This window comes from Ambystoma mexicanum, chromosome 10 (assembly GCF_040938575.1).
Source record: "Ambystoma mexicanum isolate Mex_15411 chromosome 10, UKY_AmexF1_1, whole genome shotgun sequence".
Classification (NCBI taxonomy): Eukaryota; Metazoa; Chordata; class Amphibia; order Caudata; family Ambystomatidae; genus Ambystoma; species Ambystoma mexicanum.
Window position 1 is genome coordinate 1601138441 of NC_090932.1, and position 23978 is coordinate 1601162418.

The window sequence follows — 23978 nt, forward strand, 5'->3', positions numbered from 1 at the left end:
ACCTGGCTTCATATATTGCTTTGCGCAAAGGGGTGATTGCATCCCACTCTACTCTACCTTTCACCCTGTGAATCCCGCCAAGCCAGGGCACTGTAATGGGCAGGCACCTGCTTTAGGACAGCCAAGGTGAGCTCAAGAGAATGCGACAACGTTAAACGCCTTTACATCTAATACGAGGAGGGCCGCATACTGGAAATCACTGAAGATGACATTCTCTGGTGAACCGTTGGACGCTTCACTATTATTATCATTGCACATTGGTTATTAAAGAAAGGCTTCATCTAGGCGATAAGACACTCGAGGTAGCCACCAAAAGTAGCTGTGTGGCCATCTACCTGGTTATTCTGACTTCTGAAGCATTGTGTTCCTGGGACGTGGAGCATTCCAACCCAAAGGCACTCCTAGGAAGGATGCTTGGATGGCTGCCCAGCTGCACAACCAGAGCACGCAGGCATATTATGAGCACAGGTCTTTGAGGTAGGTTTTACTATGTCATTAATATGCCTTTGTAGTAGCAATGGTTTTCAGACAGTTTGGAAAGATCTATGGAGGCAGCAGCTCGCAATCCTGTTTTATTGACGTTACCCATGGCACCCATTTTCGATTATAAAAAAATAAATAAGACGCACAACTGCTCTGATACAATGCAGACTGTAAGGCAACATTCAAGAAGCAGCGGGCCATTTTTGATACTGTTGCTGGTAAAGGGCACCACTTGAAGGCTGTTAGAAAACTTACAACCTGACTGGGGTCTCTTGTAGCAGAATTTTTTAAAAAGCAGCCATCGGCTCCCGTGTTGTCCTTTAAGCCTGTGCGCTCTCTCTACAAAAGCATAGTTTATAGCTGCGCTGGAACAGGGCCACAGGACGGGTAGACCACAATCACTCCCATATGTATACATACATACATACACACACACACCCCACCCCACCCGACACCCCAACCCCTAACTCCACACATGCTTCATTACAGCCAAGGCCTCAAATATACACTCTTTAAAAACAATTACAAAATCTGAAAATTTTGAAACTGAGGAAAGGGGGGACCCATCAGCTCATCCCCCCCACCATTGTACACTTCATTCCCCACACCTCTAGCTGTGCTATGGGCCATTGACAATGTATACTTTTGGCCCCAAAACTGCTGTTAAAAGACATTTCCTTCAAAGGAGCTGCTCCCGACGGGGTAAATCGAGACACGCATCCTAATGTACTCTCCAAGGCCTCTTCTGGATACTAGTGTTGCTCACAGAGTCTGGGTGCAATACACCAAGCACAACCGCCGACCCGCAACACCCCGCTATAAATCCTTAAAGGCACATAGCTGCACATTCCTCTCTTTATAGTAGGAGAGAAGCTGTGGGTCGGTCAGGGTCTGAAGCTCATGCTGACGCTCCCATGACTGCGAGAAGTCGTCCGGTCCCTCACCGCAGCCCCCCTCGGGAGGCACACTGGGGTAGCCTGGATGTACCATGAGTTCAATAGCCACGGTTCCATTTGGCTGGTTGTGGCTGGGGTATAGGTTGCCATGAGGATCAGTGTTGCTTATTCCTGCGGGTCCATTGGCTGAACGAGCAGCAATCGAAGCATCGATAGCACATTGTATGTGGCTGACCGACATGTTCTTCCCCATCGTAGTCAGACCAATGTAAAGATCAGGCCACCTGTAAGAGAAGAGTAGCAGAGAGGTGAGATACAATGGGAAGCAAGTGTTAAACAAGACAACTCAGAGGTATCCCATATTTAAAGCAATCGTTGAACAATGCAAATGCACCACATAGCACCAAGCGTCGGAAAGGACTCCACTGATTTTAACTCGACTGTGTAAACGTGCAGCCAGTTTTTCAAAGCATAAGCCTTTTAGCTCACCTATGATACAATCTGCTAAAAAACACAAACTAGGAGTTGGAAAGCATCCTGATGAGTGCGCAAGGCTATTGAAGGAGGATCCAACGACGCTTAATGTTAGTTATATAGTCCTCGATTAATGTTATCTTTGTAAGTCCTCGGTTTTCATATATATATATTCCAAAGATGATGTCAATAAATCTCAGGTATTCTCTTAAATGGCTTTTCCATTCATCCTTTTGCAAAATATTCAGTTTCAAAATACAACATAATATGTCCTTTCTAAAATAGATGGTTTAACACAGAACAGGGCTGAAACACAGGGCTTCTCAGAGAATGAAGCCAGGAGAATTTAGAATTTGATTAAGACAACGGAGGGAGTAGTCAGGACAAAAGAAACACCTGGAGCGATCATCAGACAGAGAAATAAACCAAAAACGACATGCGTCGACATTGGTACACTATCATAGAGAATACTGAGAGGTTAGAGGACAGCTTTAGAACCTACTTTGTGCAACGAGAACCCATAGTTTATGAAAAAGGGGAGATTAATTCTAAACAAGTATTCACTTGATCTTATCCTTTTAACCAGTGAAGAGTTATATTTTCCTTACAAAAACCGGACAGTGAAATTAATCCATTGAAGGAAAGCTTATCACAGTTAATTAGTCATGAAGATCTTTAAAAAAAACTCTAGAAGATATCAATAACATCTTTGGGATTTGGAGAGGAACAACCCCAATTGTTTGAATATGTATATTCTATACATCCAATAATTAAAGTTACAACATGTCATAGCAATGAGAGAAATCAATTTTTGAATGTAGAAATGTACAAATGTTGAGATAAATTGGAGACAACTGTTTATTTAAAATTCTTAGAGATTGAAACAGTTTACTATTGGCAAACAGTTTTCACCCAGTAAATTACTACTTTCTAACTGGTTGAGTACCGTTTATTAATGGAGAACGCAATGAAGCTGCATAGAGGGGTTAAGATATAGCCATCCCTGATGTGATGTTGACCTATAGAGTGGTTAGGCAACATATTTCCCCAGAAGTTTAAGTTATTTGGTTGACACAGTGGGTGTGACTATTAAGGGAAGAATTGAACATTAGTTAGATAAGTTCACAAGATATGTGCGTCAGATTTTGATTGACAAAGGTCTGGGAGCCCCTCTACTGAGAACGAACACGGCCAAATAATCTGTTCTATGGGAAGGTACCCACTCAAGAGTCTGCAACCATGTTTTAGCTCATTGTACCTTTCGCAGAGGAGAAATTACCATTTGCAGATCAGTCTTTGTCCCACCCACAAAGGCAGTCCAGCCCAGAAATGCTAGACAATTCTCCTCTCAACAACAGTACCAAAAGCAACCCCAGACACGTTTTTCGGCCTAGTCGGGCCTCATCAGTGAGGTGAAGCTGTGCTTATCTAAGCACAGTGAGCAAGGGGTCCATGTCTGGATTACCCTGGGTAACTTAAGGTGTAACCCCAAGTTCCTTAAAAAAAAAAAAAATAACAAAAAGGTCTGGGAGCCCTTCTACCGAGAACGAACACGGCCAAATAACCTGTTCTATGGGAAGGTGCCCACTTGGAAGGGTCTACAACCAGTTTTTGATTGATCATGGATATTGCTTGATAAGGCTTCACTGGAGAATATTTGGGTGGGAAAGTAGGAGCGTTTTTAATAAGGTGACTGCAGCGTTTACGAATGATTTCACGCAAGTGATGTCATCACTTTACATAGGATGCTTGGTGGCCATTTTGAGATGGTATGCAAGACACGTGAGGAGTAGGTTTGGTTGTCTATTTAGCTCTACGCATACACATTTGTGTAAGCCTGTATGGTAAGGATGTAGGAAAGAGGGGAGCTAATGACAGCGGTGGTAGCTGGAGCATTAGTAGTTTTACTTTCTTACATTTGTATTTTTGTCTTAATTGCCTAGTGAATTGAAATGAAGTTTGAGATTGGATATCAATAATATTACTGTGGAAGTGACTAAACTCCAGATTAAGTTTTTGAAGAGGCTCCCCGAGGGGTAAGATTGTGTACACATAATAGTGCTGAGTGAATTTACTTAAAATTATAACACATGCTTATTTTTTTAGGAAGATACATTTTAGAACGGAAGGAGAATTTTTCAGGACATAACTTCATGATGTTAGTGATATGTATCATGAGTATTTGTTTTTATATTTAACGGATAAGAATAGTAATACAGTTTTTGTAGGATTTGTCGGGAAGACAGTACAGATACTACTGAAGAAGGGATCGCAATCTCGAAACACGTAGAGCGATTCCAAAGACAATCTTGGAATAGAATCTGGACACCTGCTGAAATCAAAGAGTTGGTAATGGGAATCTGAGAAACTGAATTCTCCAATTGTGTTTTTATTCGTTCAAATGGAGTTGTCATGAATTATATGGGAGTATTATTTTGTGACCTTATATAAAGAATTGTGGTTTATATGGATCTTGTAAAAAAGATAACATTGAGGAATAGTTTGTTGGCAGATTGTATTGAAAGTGTTCACAAACTTTATTATGTTACGGGTAACAAAAATTCAAGAAAACATTTAATATATTCTTTGAGAGATTAATAAGAATTGTAATTAGAATACAAGAATGTTTTAGAGAATTACTATACAAAATGAATCTGAAGGATTAATCACCCGCGAGGAGTGCGTCTGGGATCCTCTTTTTGTTCACAAGTGGAATTTGTTTGGCCATAGATTGTTGGTACTAATTAGGCCTAATTGGTACAACCCACACACACCTGAAATTTAGCTAATGTCTCTTTACATTATTCACTTAATTTTAGGAGTCCCTTTTGAAGTCAGTGTGGACCCCCTTCAGTGGTTCTTTTCATTTAATCATGTGCCCACGCTCCATTTGCATCCACGGAAGACACTGAAATTGGTGAAATTAAATGAACAGGTGTTGCAGGAAAAGGTATGATGAGGTTGGCAGGGACGTCATTTCACCAAAATGCCAGGGGTAGCGGAAGTGACATCACATGACCCTTGACCCCCCCTGGTGACATCACAGGAAGTGATGCCATTTGACCCCCACCCCAAAGTGATATCGCGGGATGCGATGGAATGCAACCTTTCACCCGTTGACAAAACAAGAAGTGCTATCACATAGCATTGTATACTACAAAATATGGTTACGATATCGCTATAATGTGATGTACATTTCATACAAGAATGGATCACCATATGTCTTTTTTATAGAGGTCGCAAGGGAGACCTCAGAGGTCGCAGTTGCGACCTCTGGTGACCCCTAAATGACGTCCCTGGAGGATGGCTTATAGCCCTTCGGTGCAGTCATTGTACCCTGTGTGATTGTGTCCGACCCATTTATGTATGTGGAATTAATAGCACACTGAAGAGTATTCTGGTTAACTTCCCTGTCCACACTCATTCTCCCCCCCCTGCTGTGTACTGTCACAGACTGGGCCCTGGGAAACTAGGGCATGTCTTGCCCCTCAGGCCACAGCCTGCCTACGCTACTGCATTATCTCATGCAGCGTGTATTGCTCCCTGCCCTTACCTTAGCCCGTGCCTCCGGAAGACCTCTACAGTGCTGAGGGAATCCTTTTCAACGCCCAGGTAGAAGTCCATGAGTGCCTCTGGGATCCATCTGCAGCCGTGCAGCCCTTGCTCAATAGGGACTCGCGTGTAGCGGATCCCATGCTCCTCCAGTACTTTGGCAAACACGTAGCGAATTTCTGAAAATCAAAAAGGAACACATTTTGAGAAAGATTTCTTCAGGACATGGGAAACTAAATGTAGGAAACAGCTGAATATTGTCCTAAACAGGAAAGCTAGATAAGGGTTATGAGGAGGCAAGTAAACACCCCTAAAACGTAAGATAATCCATTTATTTCATGTTCCTTCTGAGGTGTTCTGGATTGGTATAATGCCAACAAGATATGAAAAAGGTCCCAGATGACATGCAATACTCACCGTAATAGCATTTTTGATGATTGTATCTGATTAGATTCACATGCTCTGCATATAGTCCGACATCTAGTGATAATCGCAGAGTATTGAATCTTTCTTTCGAAGATCGAAAGGGGACGTCGACATGGGCGTGACTAACACTATCCCTAACGTGATGTATAGTGTACCCAAAATCCTGTCACTCGAAGCAGGTTGCAGGATGCTACAAACCATTTCACGTTATATGGACATGAGAAGCTACCTGTCTGGCTTTGTATTGGGAATGTAGGGGGAACCAGTAAAAATAATGCACTTCTCTGCTCATATTAAAACTGCTTAATCAAGCAGCCGCCGCCACTAAGTGCACGTGAAATCCCACGTGCATGCAAAGATGGCCACACGGTGATATTGAACTGGGTCGCCTAGCAACCACCATAGGCCAGTTGATTTGGCCAATCTACGCCCCACAGCCTATTTCCGGCCGTTACGCGCACCGGAAGGCACCAGCCGGATCTCCCAACGACGGATCTGAACTAAGGATCCTGTCTTGCCAAGTCGTGGACGCGCCACTCTGCACCTTCGAGTGGCGCGTCCACGACTTTGCTATCCCCTTTGATGAGCTCACGGGTCAAGTCACGAAGAATACCTGTTTGGGTCACTCACTTGTACATTATCCCATTACGCACATCAGTATCTCACGCCCGTTACCCTGGGAACAGAGACTTCCCAGCATAAACATCTACTGTTTGGCACTAAACTGTATAACCCGATCACCTGCAAGTTTCCAGCCTCATACTACCGCTACACCTACCTGCCTACAAGCATTGTGTTTATTTTGCACCAGCTACTAACTGACATCCTGTTCATGTATTTGCATGCTGCTAAGTCACATTTGCATTTACTCATGTGTATTTACTGCTTGGTGCTTGCTTTTCGTTAGGCCATTCTTGTTTTGGTTTCTTACCATCCCACCCTGTACGGCACCTATACCTGTATCCCTTACGCATGTGTAATAGCCTCTGTAAACACCATATGCAACTTGCCTCTAACGCTATTAACCATCGTTACACCAAGTGAACTCACCACGAGACATTTTATGAACTCAGCATTTTTTCCTATTTAGCGATAGAATGTGCTTAACTGTGTTTATCTGTTACAGTGGTATGTTTGCCAATTCCCTGTGACAAAAATATCCACCACACCAAGTGTACAATGTTGTATTAAATGCCTAGTTACGCTCGCCATTAGAGATTCTGACCGATGTCACCTCTCTTAGGCCTTTCCTGAGGCGCGCCTTTTCTCTAACATGTACTGGGTCTATCACTTCTGTGGGGCACTTCTCCTATCCTTGAGAACAACAGCATCCACTTCTTCCACCATTAACTCTCCACTCACACTTCCACACTCTGCCCACACACAACTTCTTATTCAAATTAGACACATCAGGCATAACAATAGTGATCGCACCGGTCACTTTCTATGTGATCATAACAACATCTCGCACCGCACAGAGCCCTCTCATAATTGGATGCTAAATCACATTATGCCTAGTAGCAACCCATATCTGAATGTGCCAGAGCTATGGCTTGAACACTTTGCACGCAAACCTACACCTAATCAACCATGCTCCATCACTCTTAGGAACTACAGACTCAGCTCCAGATTCTGTAAAAAAATTCCTCCTTTGTATGCATCTAATAGTAAAACCACAATACCTACCTTTACTTCCAACAATACTGACTTTACTAACACTTCTGTCAATAGCCTCCCAGCCACCCTTCACAAACAAACGCCCACAGAAAAAACGATTCTACTCAAAGGGGCCTTGATTAACGCCAGATCCCTCCCTGCACACGCTCTAGACATTGCCGACTTCATTGTCTCAGAGGACCTTGATTTCCTAGCAGTCACTGAAACTTGGCTGCATGCAGCCTCGGGACCTTCTTTAGCCTTGGCCATACCAGAAAACTATATGATTATCAGAAATGATAGAGAGACCAACCAATCAAAAGGGAGGATTAGCCTTCATTTTCAAAACGCTTTAGAACAGACTTATTCCTAATGATCAAATTCCCTCTGTAGAACTACTATCGGTGAAGTTAGCCTTATCGCCTACCCAAACTGCTACAATGCACCTCAAATATCGACCACCTGGACCCATCTCTTCCTTCTCTGAGGATATCCCGACCTTCTCTCTGTCAATACTAAAACAAACTCAAAAACGATACTATGCGGCGATCTCAATCTTGGTTTCCAAGACCCTAAGGACACAATAGCCCCGGACCTTGCTTCTGCTTTGACCGACCTAGGCTTCAACCATCATATTCACGAGCCCACACATATCAAAGGGAGAACCCTCGATTGCCTTGCTGAATCTAATTGTTGCATCAATTTGTTATCGGTCACTCCTTGCATCTGGACTGATCACCATAAGATAACGTTCACAGTCAAAGCATCCCCCCCTAAATCTGAAACCTAGTATGGCACACCCTACTCATACCCGCAGCAAGAAGGACATTACCAAAGAGAGACTGCTACCGCTCATCCTTCCCCTGCTTAATAAAGTCAGCATCTTGCTCTGACCCTACGGTCCTGGTAGATACATACAATCAAATCATACTAAAAGCCCTAAACTCTATAGCACCATTAAAACTGCGCACACCTAAACAAAGAGCGCACCTCAACTCATGGTCCACACCGCAGTTGAAAGACCTACGCAAAACTGAAAGAAAGGCAGAGTCAAACTGGAAAAGTCTTCCAACTGATGCAAACAAAATCACTCTGATCTCTGCGTCTGTGAATTAGAAGGAAGCAATTCTTACAGCAAGAAGGGATACTTACAACAAGCGGATCCTTCAAGCAGAATCAAACACAAAAGAGCTCTTCAAGATCCTCAAAGAACTTGAGTCTCCCATAACCCCCATAGACAAGTGCATCCCCAACACTGCATGGTGCACTAGCATACAAAAAGCTCTTATGGACAAAATAACCACCCGGAGGATCAAAATCAATAACAATAAATGCAGCTTACTTACAGATCCCCTTACTACAGTTCCTAATCTCAACCACGTGGCTAGCCAGAGTCCATGCAAACCCTTTAAAAGCCCCCCCCCTTACTACCTGGGAGGTGGAGAACATTATCAAAAAATGTAAACCTTCACTGCCAAGGTGACTCTTGCCCCGCTCCTATCATCAAGTAAGCTGCCCATGATTTAGTCCCCTTCATTACCTCCCTCATCAATGTTTCATTTGAAACAGGTGTGGTCCCAGATAACCTCAAGGATGCTTGAGTCATCCCACTCATCAAAAAACCGAGCCTAGACCCCAGCAACCCAGCAAACTACAGACCAATTACTACAGTGCCCTTCCTCTTAAAAATCCTAGACCGAGCAGCTTATCTAAAAATTCAAGCATACCTTGAATCTAACAAACTCTTTGGCCTCCGGCAATCAGGCTTCCGATCGAAACATGGCACTGAGACTGCACTCATTGACCTCACTACACAAATTCATGATATTAAAGACAAAGGCAAGCTAGCTTTACTACTACTACTAGACCTCTCGGCAGCGTTCGACCTGGTCGATCATCAAATACTCTGCCACCACCTAAAAACCTCTGCTCACTTTTCAGACAAGGCCACTGCTTGGATTAAATCTTTCATTGCTAACAGAACCATGCGTGTCTTCTCGCCATCTGCCTCTTCTGAGCCCTCTCCTGTCACTTGTGGGGTACCACAGGGATTATGTGTGTCCCCTACGCTATACAACGTGTTCACCAGACCTCCATTTGATATTCTCTATTATCTGGGTGTCACCTATACTAATTACGCGGATGACACCCAGATACTCATTCCAATCACCGGTGTTTACACAACTTAAAGGTGCTTAATGGGATCTATTCAGTCATCCAAGCCTGGATAGCACTTCATGGCTTAAGTCTTAATGACGATAAGACGGAGTTACTTATCCTAGGCTCTCCCCTCAGAATCCAAGTTGACTCTTCCTTCAAAGTCTTTGTGACCTTAATGGGGATCCTGTCAATAACAAATACCACCAAAACACTGGGATTCCACCTTGACTTCACTCCCTCACTGACTAAACAAATCATCTCTGTAGTCTCTGCATCAGCCTATACGTGCAAACTTATTACGCTCTGTATTTGGGGACCAGTAAAAAGAACATCAATAAGCTTCAAGTAACACAGAACAAGGCTATTAGAGCAGCCCTCAATCTCCCCAGAAAAATGCATATCTCCGATACCAGAAGGAATCTCCGTTGGCTCCCAGTGTCACTCAGAAACTCACACAAAACCCTCGATCTCACACATAAATGTCTGGCCAAACAAGCACCAGAGTACATGGTAAATCGCCTCACAGCACACACCACAACTAGACCACTAAGATCGGCACAAGCTCACTTACTGACTACTCCAAGATTCAAATTACAAAGTGCAGAAGGGGCTCGCTTCCCAGTTCTTGCATCTAAACTGTGGAATACACTCCCAAACCCGCTCAGAACTGAAGGCCGCTTCTCTTCATTTAAGAATGGAGCCAAATCTTGGCTAACGGAGCAAGATATGCCCACATCCTTCGTCCGCTTGTAAATATCATTTCACCTTATTGCCTCACTGATCAGACTTGTATAATGGGACTACGTTATAAATTATGTTTGTAGCTATCCCACTTTTATGCTAATACTCTGTACTGTACATTACAATTTGTGCAACTTTTGATTGTTAACTTGTACATTTTAACCTGTAAATATTTAAGGAAATGCGCCCAGATGCCCCTGGGCAGGGTGCGCTATATAAATAAACAAACAAATGTGCAGAAATTAGGAACGTAAAAGGAGGTCAACCACCGTGTAAAATATTTTTTTTTAAACGAACAAGGCCTTTTCTTTTTTAAATCATTCACTAAACATGGTAATTAAAAGACCACCGCTTCTGTCCTGAAGCAATAGGACAAAGGGCTGTTGATGCGGGTTGGAAGGGTGCTTGGGGTGACCCAGCCATGTTGTAAGTATTCCTTCATGCATGGATATATGTAAGTGCCAAGCAAGGGTCGCGGATGAATAAGCAGGAGAGGAGTTCCCTCGTGCGTCGAAATCTATAAGAAATTAAGTACAATTAAGCAGCGACCTTGTAATTATGGTTAAGTTGCACTTTCCAGGGTCAATCACTTTTTCAGATGTTATAACTTTGGTGCCGTTCAACCAATCAACACCAAAATCAATTTAGCCCAGAACGAAGTGGTTTTGTGAGGTTCTGTCACAGGAGGGTAAGGTTATAAAGGGGTGAGGTGGGTGGGGGGCGGGGAGGAGTCCCAAAACTTCTGTTGCCTGTACGAGTCCTTATAGGGCAAAATTTGCTGTCGCCAACAGCCCAAACCACTGGACGGATCTGCATCAAACTTTACAAGTAACAGCTATCTAGTCCGAAAGTGGGCTTTCATTTGTGAAAATGTTCCAGTAGCAGAAGTGTTGATGGGGGTTGGGAGGGTACTGTTCACTTACAAGCAGAGGTGGCGGAAGCATTAACCAGTGCCAGCATAGCTTCGGAGTTCAGGCCGCCATTACTAGAGGCCCAGAGGCTGGTCGCTCTGTGTATCGCTTAAACGCGCTGGCTGCAGAAGAGCAGTTGGACGTTCACAAAATCTGGACCCAGAGATGACCTTGCCTACAGTGATCAGGTGAAGGCCGTGGGTGTATTCTTTGGCTTAGTAATACATTGGTGACTAGGCCAGTTTCTAGGGGCAGGCAAACCAGGCCATGGGCCAGGGCACAGATGGAGGCGAGGGGCGCAGCAGGAAGCCTGTTAAATCTCCCAACTGACAAAACGGAGTACTTTGCATTTAACATCGTTGAGCACTACACGGACAGAGGCATGGGACAAAATCCATATCCATCTTCCTCCCGTGATGCAGCCAATGGCTGAATTCTCTTGCTCCGGGGTTTTCTTTAGAAGCCTTCCACCTCCTAAATCATCATCACCTTGTGAAAGGTATGCTTTAACGAGTTCATAATTTCTGCATAGCACTGGCATGCCAAAATTGAGGGTTAGGCATTTATGGTGGACTACTAAAAGGGCGGATTTATTTTGGGGAAGCTTAATCAAAAAGGGCAGAGATAGCTTGTAGGAGCAGGTGGATTGGGGGCAGGAATGGTGGGTTGGGGGACCATGGCAAGAAGGCATAATATGAGGGCAGACATGTGCATCAATGTATGGTCTTTTAGCAGGTGGCGAGGCTCTGCTCATGTTGCTTTAGGGCAATCTGGTGTGTTTATCCATTTGAAACAAAATACTACAACTCCCAGAATGCATTACTCAATTACACAAAAGCCCAGGACTGGAAACACGTCGTCGAGTGTCATGGAGTCACCTTTGCGAACTATGCTTTTTACTGCGAGGCATGAATAGTTTGAGTAAGAATGGAGAACAAAAAAAGCTATATTTGTACATATTGCTTGTTCTTTAAGTTTCAGCAAAGGGGTCAGGAGTTGGAAAAATGGAAGGGATGAAGGCTGAGGGGACTGCACTTAAGGGTATCACTACGTTTGCTTGGTGGCGTGTGGGGGTGTTTTTTATTACTGTGAAGAATCCCTGCACAAAGCTAGAAAACTATTATTGTAGCAACAATTAGGAACAAAGCCAATAGTTGTGTCATGGGTGTAGTGAAACGCTTTTCTTTATCGCTACGGTTGGGATGGAGGTCAAATGCTGATGTCCCTTTACGATTTTCCTAGCGCTACAATTGCATTTCCAAGTTATAATTTCCTAGGTTCTGCCAGGATACCTCTATTGAAAGGTCTTAGAGTTAGGAGCTCGCATCGTTGCCAGGCATTCACACGAACGTTGAGCTTTAGCCAGCAGGCAACTGCAACTAGCGCAATGTCCTAGGCACTTCAATATGTTGCCATTGCACTTGCACACTATATATAGTTCTAATTTAGGTATTTTGATAGCGCTTCCTGCAGAATGACCACTTCAGCTCTGCAATGATCCGTGCTACCCTTCTGCTGGTAGTCGTATAGCATTGCACCATTCCCAAAACCAGCCCTTTGCACACGAGCTATCCATCCGGCATGGCGCTGTTCATGGCCAGGGCCCGTCGCATTAGGTTGATTTGACATCACATGCCCAAGTACTCATGACGATATTTTTTTAAAGATATTCCCATTGCATACCATATACCAGGTGTTCCCTTTAAATGCTCGTGCTTTCACCCCATTTGGCAGGCACTGCTATTACTGGGTACGCAGATCATATGGCAACATGAGGGCTTCACCCCAGCCTCCCTACTTCTCTAATCTTACCCTACAGTGGTTACCCGGCATCCTCTATACAGTAACGTTACTTAATAGAAATGGGAAAAGCCCCCTTTCCACCGCCGCGCCCCAACTCTTTCCTTTATTTCACGCGAATCTTCCATCGAGTGCTTGGACCGGCGTCTGGGCGCTGCGCTCGCCCACTAAGAAGCGCTATGGGCTCATCTTCCATCGAGTGTTTGGAGCGGCGTCTGGGCGCTGCGCTCGCCCACTAAGAAGCGCTATGGGCTCATCTTCCATCGAGTGCTTGGAGCGGCGTCTGGGCGCTGCGCTCACCCACTAAGAAGCGCTATGGACTCATCTTCCATCGAGTGCTTGGAGCGGCGTCTGGGCGCTGCGCTCACCCACTAAGGAGCGCAATGGTCTCATCGCGCACTTTAATGTTGGAATAAGCGGACGTGTTTGAGGCAGCCGCATCTGGGGCAGCGCCCTTTATTTAGAGAACCAGCAAAAACGAGATGGAAAATGAATTCCCGTTTATAAATACTGTCGCATACGCTGTTTACCTAATCTTAAATACGCGCCAGTAACACGGCACATTGCAAACGATACATTATTTTGGAGACGGAGTGCAGAGTAGAGTAGCAGGGGGAGGGGCGAGGGGGGAGATAATCTAGTGTTTCTAGGAACTGCCCCGTCGCTGATATTACAGACTCCACGACCTACGGAGACTTGGGCAATACCCTCGGAGGGAGGTGTGCGTGAGGGGGGGGGGGCACTTTCCAAAGCTCCCAACCATACATTCGTAGAACAGCGCAGAGGGGGGGGGGGGGGGGGGGGGCTGCTGAGTACCTGTTATCAAAACGGGAATTGCCACCATATGCTCGGGTATGGAAATTAACATGTGAAATCAAGTAACCCAGAACTAACCTTGTATACGTCACTCCTCGCAGGTCCCGCGTTTGCTCAGGTCTTCGCAACATCATCTTATCTTCACCCCCCTCCCCCCGCCCCCATTATTATTACACCAGCACATTCTACTGTAAGTCTGTAAGACACGGATGGCAGGAAGGTCCCGGCTGCATAGAACTACGCGAATGCTTCTCATGGAAATAACCACAGTTCAATGTAACAGGGGCCGCCTGAAACCAACCCTCCTTTGAATGAAAAGGAGGACCGTGCGCTCCAACTATTCCCGAGTGAACCACAAGATGGCAGCAGTAGGCCAAGCATGTGCGCCCGTAACGCATGCCAAGTATTCCAGAAGTGAAGCCCGCAGCTTCACTCCCGTGGCCTTGCACCGGTCCTCACAGAGAAGTGAAGCCCGCAGCTTCACTCCCGTGGCCTTGCTTCACGCCCGTGGCCTTGCACCGGTCCTCACAGAGAAGTGAAGCCCGCAGCTTCACTCCCGTGGCCTTGCACCGGTCCTCACAGAGAAGTGAAGCCCGCAGCTTCACTCCCGTGGCCTTGCTTCACGCCCGTGGCCTTGCACCGGTCCTCACAGAGAAGTGAAGCCCGCAGCTTCACTCCCGTGGCCTTGCACCGGTCCTCACAGAGAAGTGAAGCCCGCAGCTTCACTCCCGTGGCCTTGCTTCACACCCGTGGCCTTGCACAGGTCCTCACAGAGAAGTGAAGCCCGCAGCTTCACTCCCGTGGCCTTGAACCGGTCCTCACAGAGAAGTGAAGCCCGCAGCTTCACTCCCGTGGACTTGCACCGGTCCTCACAGAGATTCACGTGGCCTTGCACCGGTCCTCACAGAGAAGTGAAGCCCGCAGCTTCACTCCCGTGGCCTTGCACCGGTCCTCACAGAGAAGTGAAGCCTGCAGCTTCACTCCCATGGCCTTGCACCGGTCCTCACAGAGAAGTGAAGCCCGCAGCTTCACTCCCGTGGCCTTGCACCAGTCCTCACAGAGATTCACGTGGCCTTGCACCGGTCATCACAGAGAAGTGAAGCCCGCAGCTTCACTCCCGTGGCCTTGCACCGGTCCTCACAGAGAAGTGAAGCCCGCAGCTTCACTCCCGTGGCCTTGCACCTGTCCTCACAGAGAAGTGAAGCCCGCAGCTTCACTCCCGTGGCCTTGCACCGGTCCTCACAGAGAAGTGAAGCCCGCAGCTTCACTCCCGTGGCCTTGCACCGGTCCTTACAGAGAAGTGAAGCCCGCAGCTTCACTCCCGTGGCCTTGCTTCACACCCGTGGCCTTGCACCGGTCCTCACAGAGAAGTGAAGCCCGCAGCTTCACTCCCGTGGCCTTGCACCGGTCCTCACAGAGAAGTGAAGCCCGCAGCTTCACTCCCGTGGCCTTGCACCGGTCCTCACAGAGAAGTGAAGCCCGCAGCTTCACTCCCGTGGCCTTGCACCGGTCCTCACAGAGAAGTGAAGCCCACAGCTTCACTCCCGTGGCCTTGCTTCACACCCGTGGCCTTGCACCGGTCCTCACAGAGAAGTGAAGCCCGCAGCTTCACTCCCCTGGCCTTGCACCAGTCCTCACAGAGAAGTGAAGCCCGCAGCTTCACTCCCGTGGCCTTGCTTCACACCCGTGGCCTTGCACCGGTCCTCACAGAGAAGTGAAGCCCGCAGCTTCACTCCCGTGGCCTTGCACCGGTCCTCACAGAGAAGTGAAGCCCGCAGCTTCACTCCCGTGGCCTTGCTTCACACCCGTGGCCTTGCACCGGTCCTCACAGAGAAGTGAAGCCCGCAGCTTCACTCCTGTGGCCTTGCACCAGTCCTCACAGAGATTCACGTGGCCTTGCACCGGTCCTCACAGAGAAGTGAAGCCCGCAGCTTCACTCCCGTGGCCTTGCACCTGTCCTCACAGAGAAGTGAAGCCCGCAGCTTCACTCCCGTGGCCTTGCACCGGTCCTCACAGAGAAGTGAAGCCCGCAGCTTCACTCCTGTGGCCTTGCACCGGTCCTTACAGAGAAGTGAAGCCCGCAGCTTCACTCCCGTGGCCTTGCTTCACACCCGTGGCCTTGCACCGGTCCTCACAGAGAAGTGAAGCCCGCAGCTTCACTCCCGTGGCCTTGCACCGGTCCTCACAGAGAAGTGAAGCCCGCAGCTTCACTCCCGTGGCCTTGCACCGGTCCTCACAGAGAAGTGAAGCCCGCAGCTTCACTCCCGTGGCCTTGCACCGGTCCTTACATAGAAGTGAAGCCCGCAGCTTCACTCCCGTGGCCTTGCACCGGTCCTTACATAGAAGTGAAGCCCGCAGCTTCACTCCCGTGGCCTTGCTTCACAGCCGTGACCTTGCACCGGTCCTCACAGAGAAGTGAAGCCCGCAGCTTCACTCCTGTGGCCTTGCACCGGTCCTCTCAGAGAAGTGAAGCCCGCAGCTTCACTCCTGTGGCCTTGCACCGGTCCTCTCAGAGAAGTGAAGCCCGCAGCTTCACTCCCGTGGCCTTGCACCTGTCCTCACAGAGAAGTGAAGCCCGCAGCTTCACTCCCGTGGCCTTGCACCTGTCCTCACAGAGAAGTGAAGCCCGCAGCTTCACTCCCGTGGCCTTGCACCGGTCCTCACAGAGAAGTGAAGCCCGCAGCTTCACTCCCGTGGCCTTGCTTCACACCCGTGGCCTTGCACCGGTCCTCACAGAGAAGTGAAGCCCGCAGCTTCACTCCCGTGGCCTTGCACCTGTCCTCACAGAGAAGTGAAGCCCGCAGCTTCACTCCCGTGGCCTTGCACCTGTCCTCACAGAGAAGTGAAGCCCGCAGCTTCACTCCCGTGGCCTTGCACCGGTCCTCACAGAGAAGTGAAGCCCGCAGCTTCACTCCCGTGGCCTTGCTTCACACCCGTGGCCTTGCACCGGTCCTCACAGAGAAGTGAAGCCCGCAGCTTCACTCCCGTGGCCTTGCACCGGTCCTCACAGAGAAGTGAAGACCGCAGCTTCACTCCCGTGGCCTTGCTTCACACCCGTGGCCTTGCACCGGTCCTCACAGAGAAGTGAAGCCCGCAGCTTCACTCCCGTGGCCTTGCACCGGTCCTCACAGAGAAGTGAAGCCTGCAGCTTCACTCCCGTGGCCTTGCACCTTTCCTCACAGAGAAGTGAAGCCCGCAGCTTCACTCCCGTGGCCTTGCACCAGTCCTCACAGAGAAGTGAAGCCCGCAGCTTCACTCCCGTGGCCTTGCACCGGTCCTTACAGAGAAGTGAAGCCCGCAGCTTCACTCCCGTGGCCTTGCTTCACACCCGTGGCCTTGCACCGGTCCTCACAGAGAAGTGAAGCCCGCAGCTTCACTCCCGTGGCCTTGCACCGGTCCTCACAGAGAAGTGAAGCCCGCAGCTTCACTCCCGTGGCCTTGCACCGGTCCTTACAGAGAAGTGAAGCCCGCAGCTTCACTCCCGTGGCCTTGCACCAGTCCTTACAGAGAAGTGAAGCTGCTTCACGCCCGTGGCCTTGCACCGGTCCTCACAGAGAAGTGAAGCCCGCAGCTTCACTCCCGTGGCCTTGCACCGGTCCTTACAGAGAAGTGAAGCCCGCAGCTTCACTCCCGTGGCCTTGCACCGGTCCTTACAGAGAAGTGAAGCCCGCAGCTTCACTCCCGTGGCCTTGCTTCACACCCGTGGCCTTGCACCGGTCCTCACAGAGAAGTGAAGCCCGCAGCTTCACTCCCGTGGCCTTGCACCGGTCCTCACAGAGAAGTGAAGCCCGCAGCTTCACTCCCGTGGCCTTGCACCGGTCCTCACAGAGAAGTGAAGCCCGCAGCTTCACTCCCGTGGCCTTGCACCGGTCCTCACAGAGAAGTGAAGCCCGCAGCTTCACTCCCGTGGCCTTGCACCGGTCCTCACAGAGAAGTGAAGCCCGCAGCTTCACTCCCGTGGCCTTGCTTCACACCCGTGGCCTTGCACTGGTCCTCACAGAGAAGTGAAGCCCGCAGCTTCACTCCCGTGGCCTTGCTCCTGTCCTCACAGAGAAGTGAAGCTCGCAGCTTCACTCCCGTGGCCTTGCACCGGTCCTCACAGAGAAGTGAAGCCCACAGCTTCACTCCCGTGGCCTTGCACCGGTCCTCACAGAGAAGTGAAGCCCGCAGCTTCACTCCCGTGGCATTGCACCGGTCCTCACAGAGAAGTGAAGCCCGCAGCTTCACTCCCGTGGCCTTGCACCAGTCCTTACAGAGAAGTGAAGCTGCTTCACGCCCGTGGCCTTGCACCGGTCCTCACAGAGAAGTGAAGCCCGCAGCTTCACTCCCGTGGCCTTGCACCGGTCCTTACAGAGAAGTGAAGCCCGCAGCTTCACTCCCGTGGCCTTGCACCGGTCCTTACAGAGAAGTGAAGCCCGCAGCTTCACTCCTGTGGCCTTGCTTCACACCCGTGGCCTTGCCCCGGTCCTCACAGAGAAGTGAGGCCCGCAGCTTCACTCCCGTGGCCTTGCACCGGTCCTTACAGAGAAGTGAAGCCCGCAGCTTCACTCCCGTGGCCTTGCACCGGTCCTTACATAGAAGTGAAGCCCGCAGCTTCACTCCCGTGGCCTTGCACCGGTCCTTACATAGAAGTGAAGCCCGCAGCTTCACTCCCGTGGCCTTGCTTCACAGCCGTGGCCTTGCACCGGTCCTCACAGAGAAGTGAAGCCCGCAGCTTCACTCCTGTGGCCTTGCACCGGTCCTCACAGAGAAGTGAAGCCCACAGCTTCACTCCCGTGGCCTTGCACCTGTCCTCACAGAGAAGTGAAGCCCGCAGCTTCACTCCCGTGGCCTTGCACCTGTCCTCACAGAGAAGTGAAGCCCGCAGCTTCACTCCTGTGGCCTTGCACCGGTCCTCACAGAGAAGTGAAGCCCGCAGCTTCACTCCCGTGGCCTTGCTTCACACCCGTGGCCTTGCACCGGTCCTCACAGAGAAGTGAAGCCCGCAGCTTAACTCCTGTGGCCTTGCACCGGTCCTCACAGAGAAGTGAAGCCCGCAGCTTCACTCCCGTGGCCTTGCTTCACACCCGTGGCCTTGCACCGGTCCTCACAGAGAAGTGAAGGCCGCAGCTTCACCCCTGTGGCCTTGCACCGGTCCTCACAGAGAAGTGAAGCCCGCAGCTTCACTCCCGTGGCCTTGCACCGGTCCTCACAGAGAAGTGAAGCCCGCAGCTTCACTCCCGTGGCCTTGCTTCACACCCGTGGCCTTGCACCGGTCCTCACAGAGAAGTGAAGCCCGCAGCTTCACTCCCGTGGCCTTGCACTAGTCCTCAGAGAGATTCACGTGGCCTTGCACCGGTCCTCACAGAGAAGTGAAGCCCGCAGCTTCACTCCCGTGGCCTTGCACCGGTCCTCACAGAGAAGTGAAGCCCGCAGCTTCACTCCCGTGGCCTTGCACCTGTCCTCACAGAGAAGTGAAGCCCGCAGCTTCACTCCCGTGGCCTTGCACCGGTCCTCACAGAGAAGTGAAGCCCGCAGCTTCACTCCCGTGGCCTTGCTTCACACCCGTGGCCTTGCACCGGTCCTCACAGAGAAGTGAAGCCCGCAGCTTCACTCCCGTGGCCTTGCACCTGTCCTCACAGAGAAGTGAAGCCCGCAGCTTCACTCCCGTGGCCTTGCACCTGTCCTCACAGAGAAGTGAAGCCCGCAGCTTCACTCCCGTGGCCTTGCACCGGTCCTCACAGAGAAGTGAAGCCCGCAGCTTCACTCCCGTGGCCTTGCTTCACACCCGTGGCCTTGCACCGGTCCTCACAGAGAAGTGAAGCCCGCAGCTTCACTCCCGTGGCCTTGCACCGGTCCTCACAGAGAAGTGAAGACCGCAGCTTCACTCCCGTGGCCTTGCTTCACACCCGTGGCCTTGCACCGGTCCTCACAGAGAAGTGAAGCCCGCAGCTTCACTCCCGTGGCCTTGCACCGGTCCTCACAGAGAAGTGAAGCCTGCAGCTTCACTCCCGTGGCCTTGCACCGGTCCTCACAGAGAAGTGAAGCCCGCAGCTTCACTCCCGTGGCCTTGCACCTTTCCTCACAGAGAAGTGAAGCCCGCAGCTTCACTCCCGTGGCCTTGCACCAGTCCTCACAGAGAAGTGAAGCCCGCAGCTTCACTCCCGTGGCCTTGCACCGGTCCTTACAGAGAAGTGAAGCCCGCAGCTTCACTCCCGTGGCCTTGCTTCACACCCGTGGCCTTGCACCGGTCCTCACAGAGAAGTGAAGCCCGCAGCTTCACTCCCGTGGCCTTGCACCGGTCCTCACAGAGAAGTGAAGCCCGCAGCTTCACTCCCGTGGCCTTGCACCGGTCCTTACAGAGAAGTGAAGCCCGCAGCTTCACTCCCGTGGCCTTGCACCAGTCCTTACAGAGAAGTGAAGCTGCTTCACGCCCGTGGCCTTGCACCGGTCCTCACAGAGAAGTGAAGCCCGCAGCTTCACTCCCGTGGCCTTGCACCGGTCCTTACAGAGAAGTGAAGCCCGCAGCTTCACTCCCGTGGCCTTGCACCGGTCCTTACAGAGAAGTGAAGCCCGCAGCGTCACTCCCGTGGCCTTGCTTCACACCCGTGGGCTTGCACCGGTCCTCACAGAGAAGTGAAGCCCGCCGCAGCTTCACTCCCGTGGCCTTGCACCGGTCCTCACAGAGAAGTGAAGCCCGCAGCTTCACTCCCGTGGCCTTGCACCGGTCCTTACAGAGAAGTGAAGCCCGCAGCTTCACTCCCGTGGCCTTGCTTCACACCCGTGGCCTTGCACCGGTCCTCACAGAGAAGTGAAGCCCGCAGCTTCACTCCCGTGGCCTTGCTTCACACCCGTGGCCTTGCACTGGTCCTCACAGAGAAGTGAAGCCCGCAGCTTCACTCCCGTGGCCTTGCTCCTGTCCTCACAGAGAAGTGAAGCTCGCAGCTTCACTCCCGTGGCCTTGCACCGGTCCTCACAGAGAAGTGAAGCCCACAGCTTCACTCCCGTGGCCTTGCACCGGTCCTCACAGAGAAGTGAAGCCCGCAGCTTCACTCCCGTGGCATTGCACCGGTCCTCACAGAGAAGTGAAGCCCGCAGCTTCACTCCCGTGGCCTTGCACCAGTCCTTACAGAGAAGTGAAGCTGCTTCACGCCCGTGGCCTTGCACCGGTCCTCACAGAGAAGTGAAGCCCGCAGCTTCACTCCCGTGGCCTTGCACCGGTCCTTACAGAGAAGTGAAGCCCGCAGCTTCACTCCCGTGGCCTTGCACCGGTCCTTACAGAGAAGTGAAGCCCGCAGCTTCACTCCTGTGGCCTTGCTTCACACCCGTGGCCTTGCCCCGGTCCTCACAGAGAAGTGAAGCCCGCAGCTTCACTCCCGTGGCCTTGCACCGGTCCTTACAGAGAAGTGAAGCCCGCAGCTTCACTCCCGTGGCCTTGCACCGGTCCTTACATAGAAGTGAAGCCCGCAGCTTCACTCCCGTGGCCTTGCTTCACAGCCGTGGCCTTGCACCGGTCCTCACAGAGAAGTGAAGCCCGCAGCTTCACTCCTGTGGCCTTGCACCGGTCCTCACAGAGAAGTGAAGCCCACAGCTTCACTCCCGTGGCCTTGCACCTGTCCTCACAGAGAAGTGAAGCCCGCAGCTTCACTCCCGTGGCCTTGCACCTGTCCTCACAGAGAAGTGAAGCCCGCAGCTTCACTCCTGTGGCCTTGCACCGGTCCTCACAGAGAAGTGAAGCCCGCAGCTTCACTCCCGTGGCCTTGCTTCACACCCGTGGCCTTGCACCGGTCCTCACAGAGAAGTGAAGCCCGCAGCTTAACTCCCGTGGCCTTGCACCGGTCCTCACAGAGAAGTGAAGCCCGCAGCTTCACTCCCGTGGCCTTGCTTCACACCCGTGGCCTTGCACCGGTCCTCACAGAGAAGTGAAGGCCGCAGCTTCACCCCCGTGGCCTTGCACCGGTCCTCACAGAGAAGTGAAGCCCGCAGCTTCACTCCCGTGGCCTTGCACCGGTCCTCACAGAGAAGTGAAGCCCGCAGCTTCACTCCCGTGGCCTTGCTTCACACCCGTGGCCTTGCACCGGTCCTCACAGAGAAGTGAAGCCCGCAGCTTCACTCCCGTGGCCTTGCACTAGTCCTCAGAGAGATTCACGTGGCCTTGCACCGGTCCTCACAGAGAAGTGAAGCCCGCAGCTTCACTCCCGTGGCCTTGCACCGGTCCTCACAGAGAAGTGAAGCCCACAGCTTCACTCCCGTGGCCTTGCACCTGTCCTCACAGAGAAGTGAAGCCCGCAGCTTCACTCCCGTGGCCTTGCACCGGTCCTTACAGAGAAGTGAAGCCTGCAGCTTCACTCCCGTGGCCTTGCTTCACACCCGTGGCCTTGCACTGGTCCTCACAGAGAAGTGAAGCCCGCAGCTTCACTCCCGTGGCCTTGCTTCACACCCGTGGCCTTGCACCGGTCCTCACAGAGAAGTGAAGCCCGCAGCTTCACTCCCGTGGCCTTGCTTCACACCCGTGGCCTTGCACTGGTCCTCACAGAGAAGTGAAGCCCGCAGCTTCACTCCCGTGGCCTTGCTCCTGTCCTCACAGAGAAGTGAAGCTCGCAGCTTCACTCCCGTGGCCTTGCACCGGTCCTCACAGAGAAGTGAAGCCCACAGCTTCACTCCCGTGGCCTTGCACCGGTCCTCACAGAGAAGTGAAGCCCGCAGCTTCACTCCCGTGGCATTGCACCGGTCCTCACAGAGAAGTGAAGCCCGCAGCTTCACTCCCGTGGCCTTGCACCAGTCCTTACAGAGAAGTGAAGCTGCTTCACGCCCGTGGCCTTGCACCGGTCCTCACAGAGAAGTGAAGCCCGCAGCTTCACTCCCGTGGCCTTGCACCGGTCCTTACAGAGAAGTGAAGCCCGCAGCTTCACTCCCGTGGCCTTGCACCGGTCCTTACAGAGAAGTGAAGCCCGCAGCTTCACTCCTGTGGCCTTGCTTCACACCCGTGGCCTTGCCCCGGTCCTCACAGAGAAGTGAAGCCCGCAGCTTCACTCCCGTGGCCTTGCACCGGTCCTTACAGAGAAGTGAAGCCCGCAGCTTCACTCCCGTGGCCTTGCACCGGTCCTTACATAGAAGTGAAGCCCGCAGCTTCACTCCCGTGGCCTTGCACCGGTCCTTACATAGAAGTGAAGCCCGCAGCTTCACTCCCGTGGCCTTGCTTCACAGCCGTGGCCTTGCACCGGTCCTCACAGAGAAGTGAAGCCCGCAGCTTCACTCCTGTGGCCTTGCACCGGTCCTCACAGAGAAGTGAAGCCCACAGCTTCACTCCCGTGGCCTTGCACCTGTCCTCACAGAGAAGTGAAGCCCGCAGCTTCACTCCCGTGGCCTTGCACCTGTCCTCACAGAGAAGTGAAGCCCGCAGCTTCACTCCCGTGGCCTTGCACCGGTCCTCACAGAGAAGTGAAGCCCGCAGCTTCACTCCCGTGGCCTTGCTTCACACCCGTGGCCTTGCACCGGTCCTCACAGAGAAGTGAAGCCCGCAGCTTAACTCCCGTGGCCTTGCACCGGTCCTCACAGAGAAGTGAAGCCCGCAGCTTCACTCCCGTGGCCTTGCACCGGTCCTCACAGAGAAGTGAAGGCCGCAGCTTCACCCCCGTGGCCTTGCACCGGTCCTCACAGAGAAGTGAAGCCTGCAGCTTCACTCCCGTGGCCTTGCACCGGTCCTCACAGAGAAGTGAAGCCCGCAGCTTCACTCCCGTGGCCTTGCTTCACACCCGTGGCCTTGCACCGGTCCTCACAGAGAAGTGAAGCCCGCAGCTTCACTCCCGTGGCCTTGCACTAGTCCTCAGAGAGATTCACGTGGCCTTGCACCGGTCCTCACAGAGAAGTGAAGCCCGCAGCTTCACTCCCGTGGCCTTGCACCGGTCCTCACAGAGAAGTGAAGCCCGCAGCTTCACTCCCGTGGCCTTGCACCTGTCCTCACAGAGAAGTGAAGCCCGCAGCTTCACTCCCGTGGCCTTGCACCGGTCCTTACAGAGAAGTGAAGCCCGCAGCTTCACTCCCGTGGCCTTGCTTCACACCCGTGGCCTTGCACTGGTCCTCA

The 23978-nt window shown here is 51.4% G+C and overlaps 1 protein-coding gene across 9 annotated transcripts in view; it reads right to left on the minus strand.

The window, feature by feature from the left end:
• Positions 1–949: 949 nt before the first annotated feature.
• YDJC (YdjC chitooligosaccharide deacetylase homolog) overlaps positions 950–23978 on the minus strand; it is a 291953-nt gene continuing 268924 nt past the window's right edge. For all 9 annotated transcript variants that reach the window (XM_069619967.1, XM_069619971.1, XM_069619966.1 and 6 more), the window contains 2 exons: positions 5407–5584; positions 950–1663 (listed from right to left, as the gene is read on the minus strand). In XM_069619967.1, the coding sequence (XP_069476068.1) occupies positions 1300–1663; positions 5407–5584 (542 nt within the window). In that variant the 3' untranslated portion in view covers positions 950–1299. The remainder of the gene's footprint in view (positions 1664–5406; positions 5585–23978) is intronic.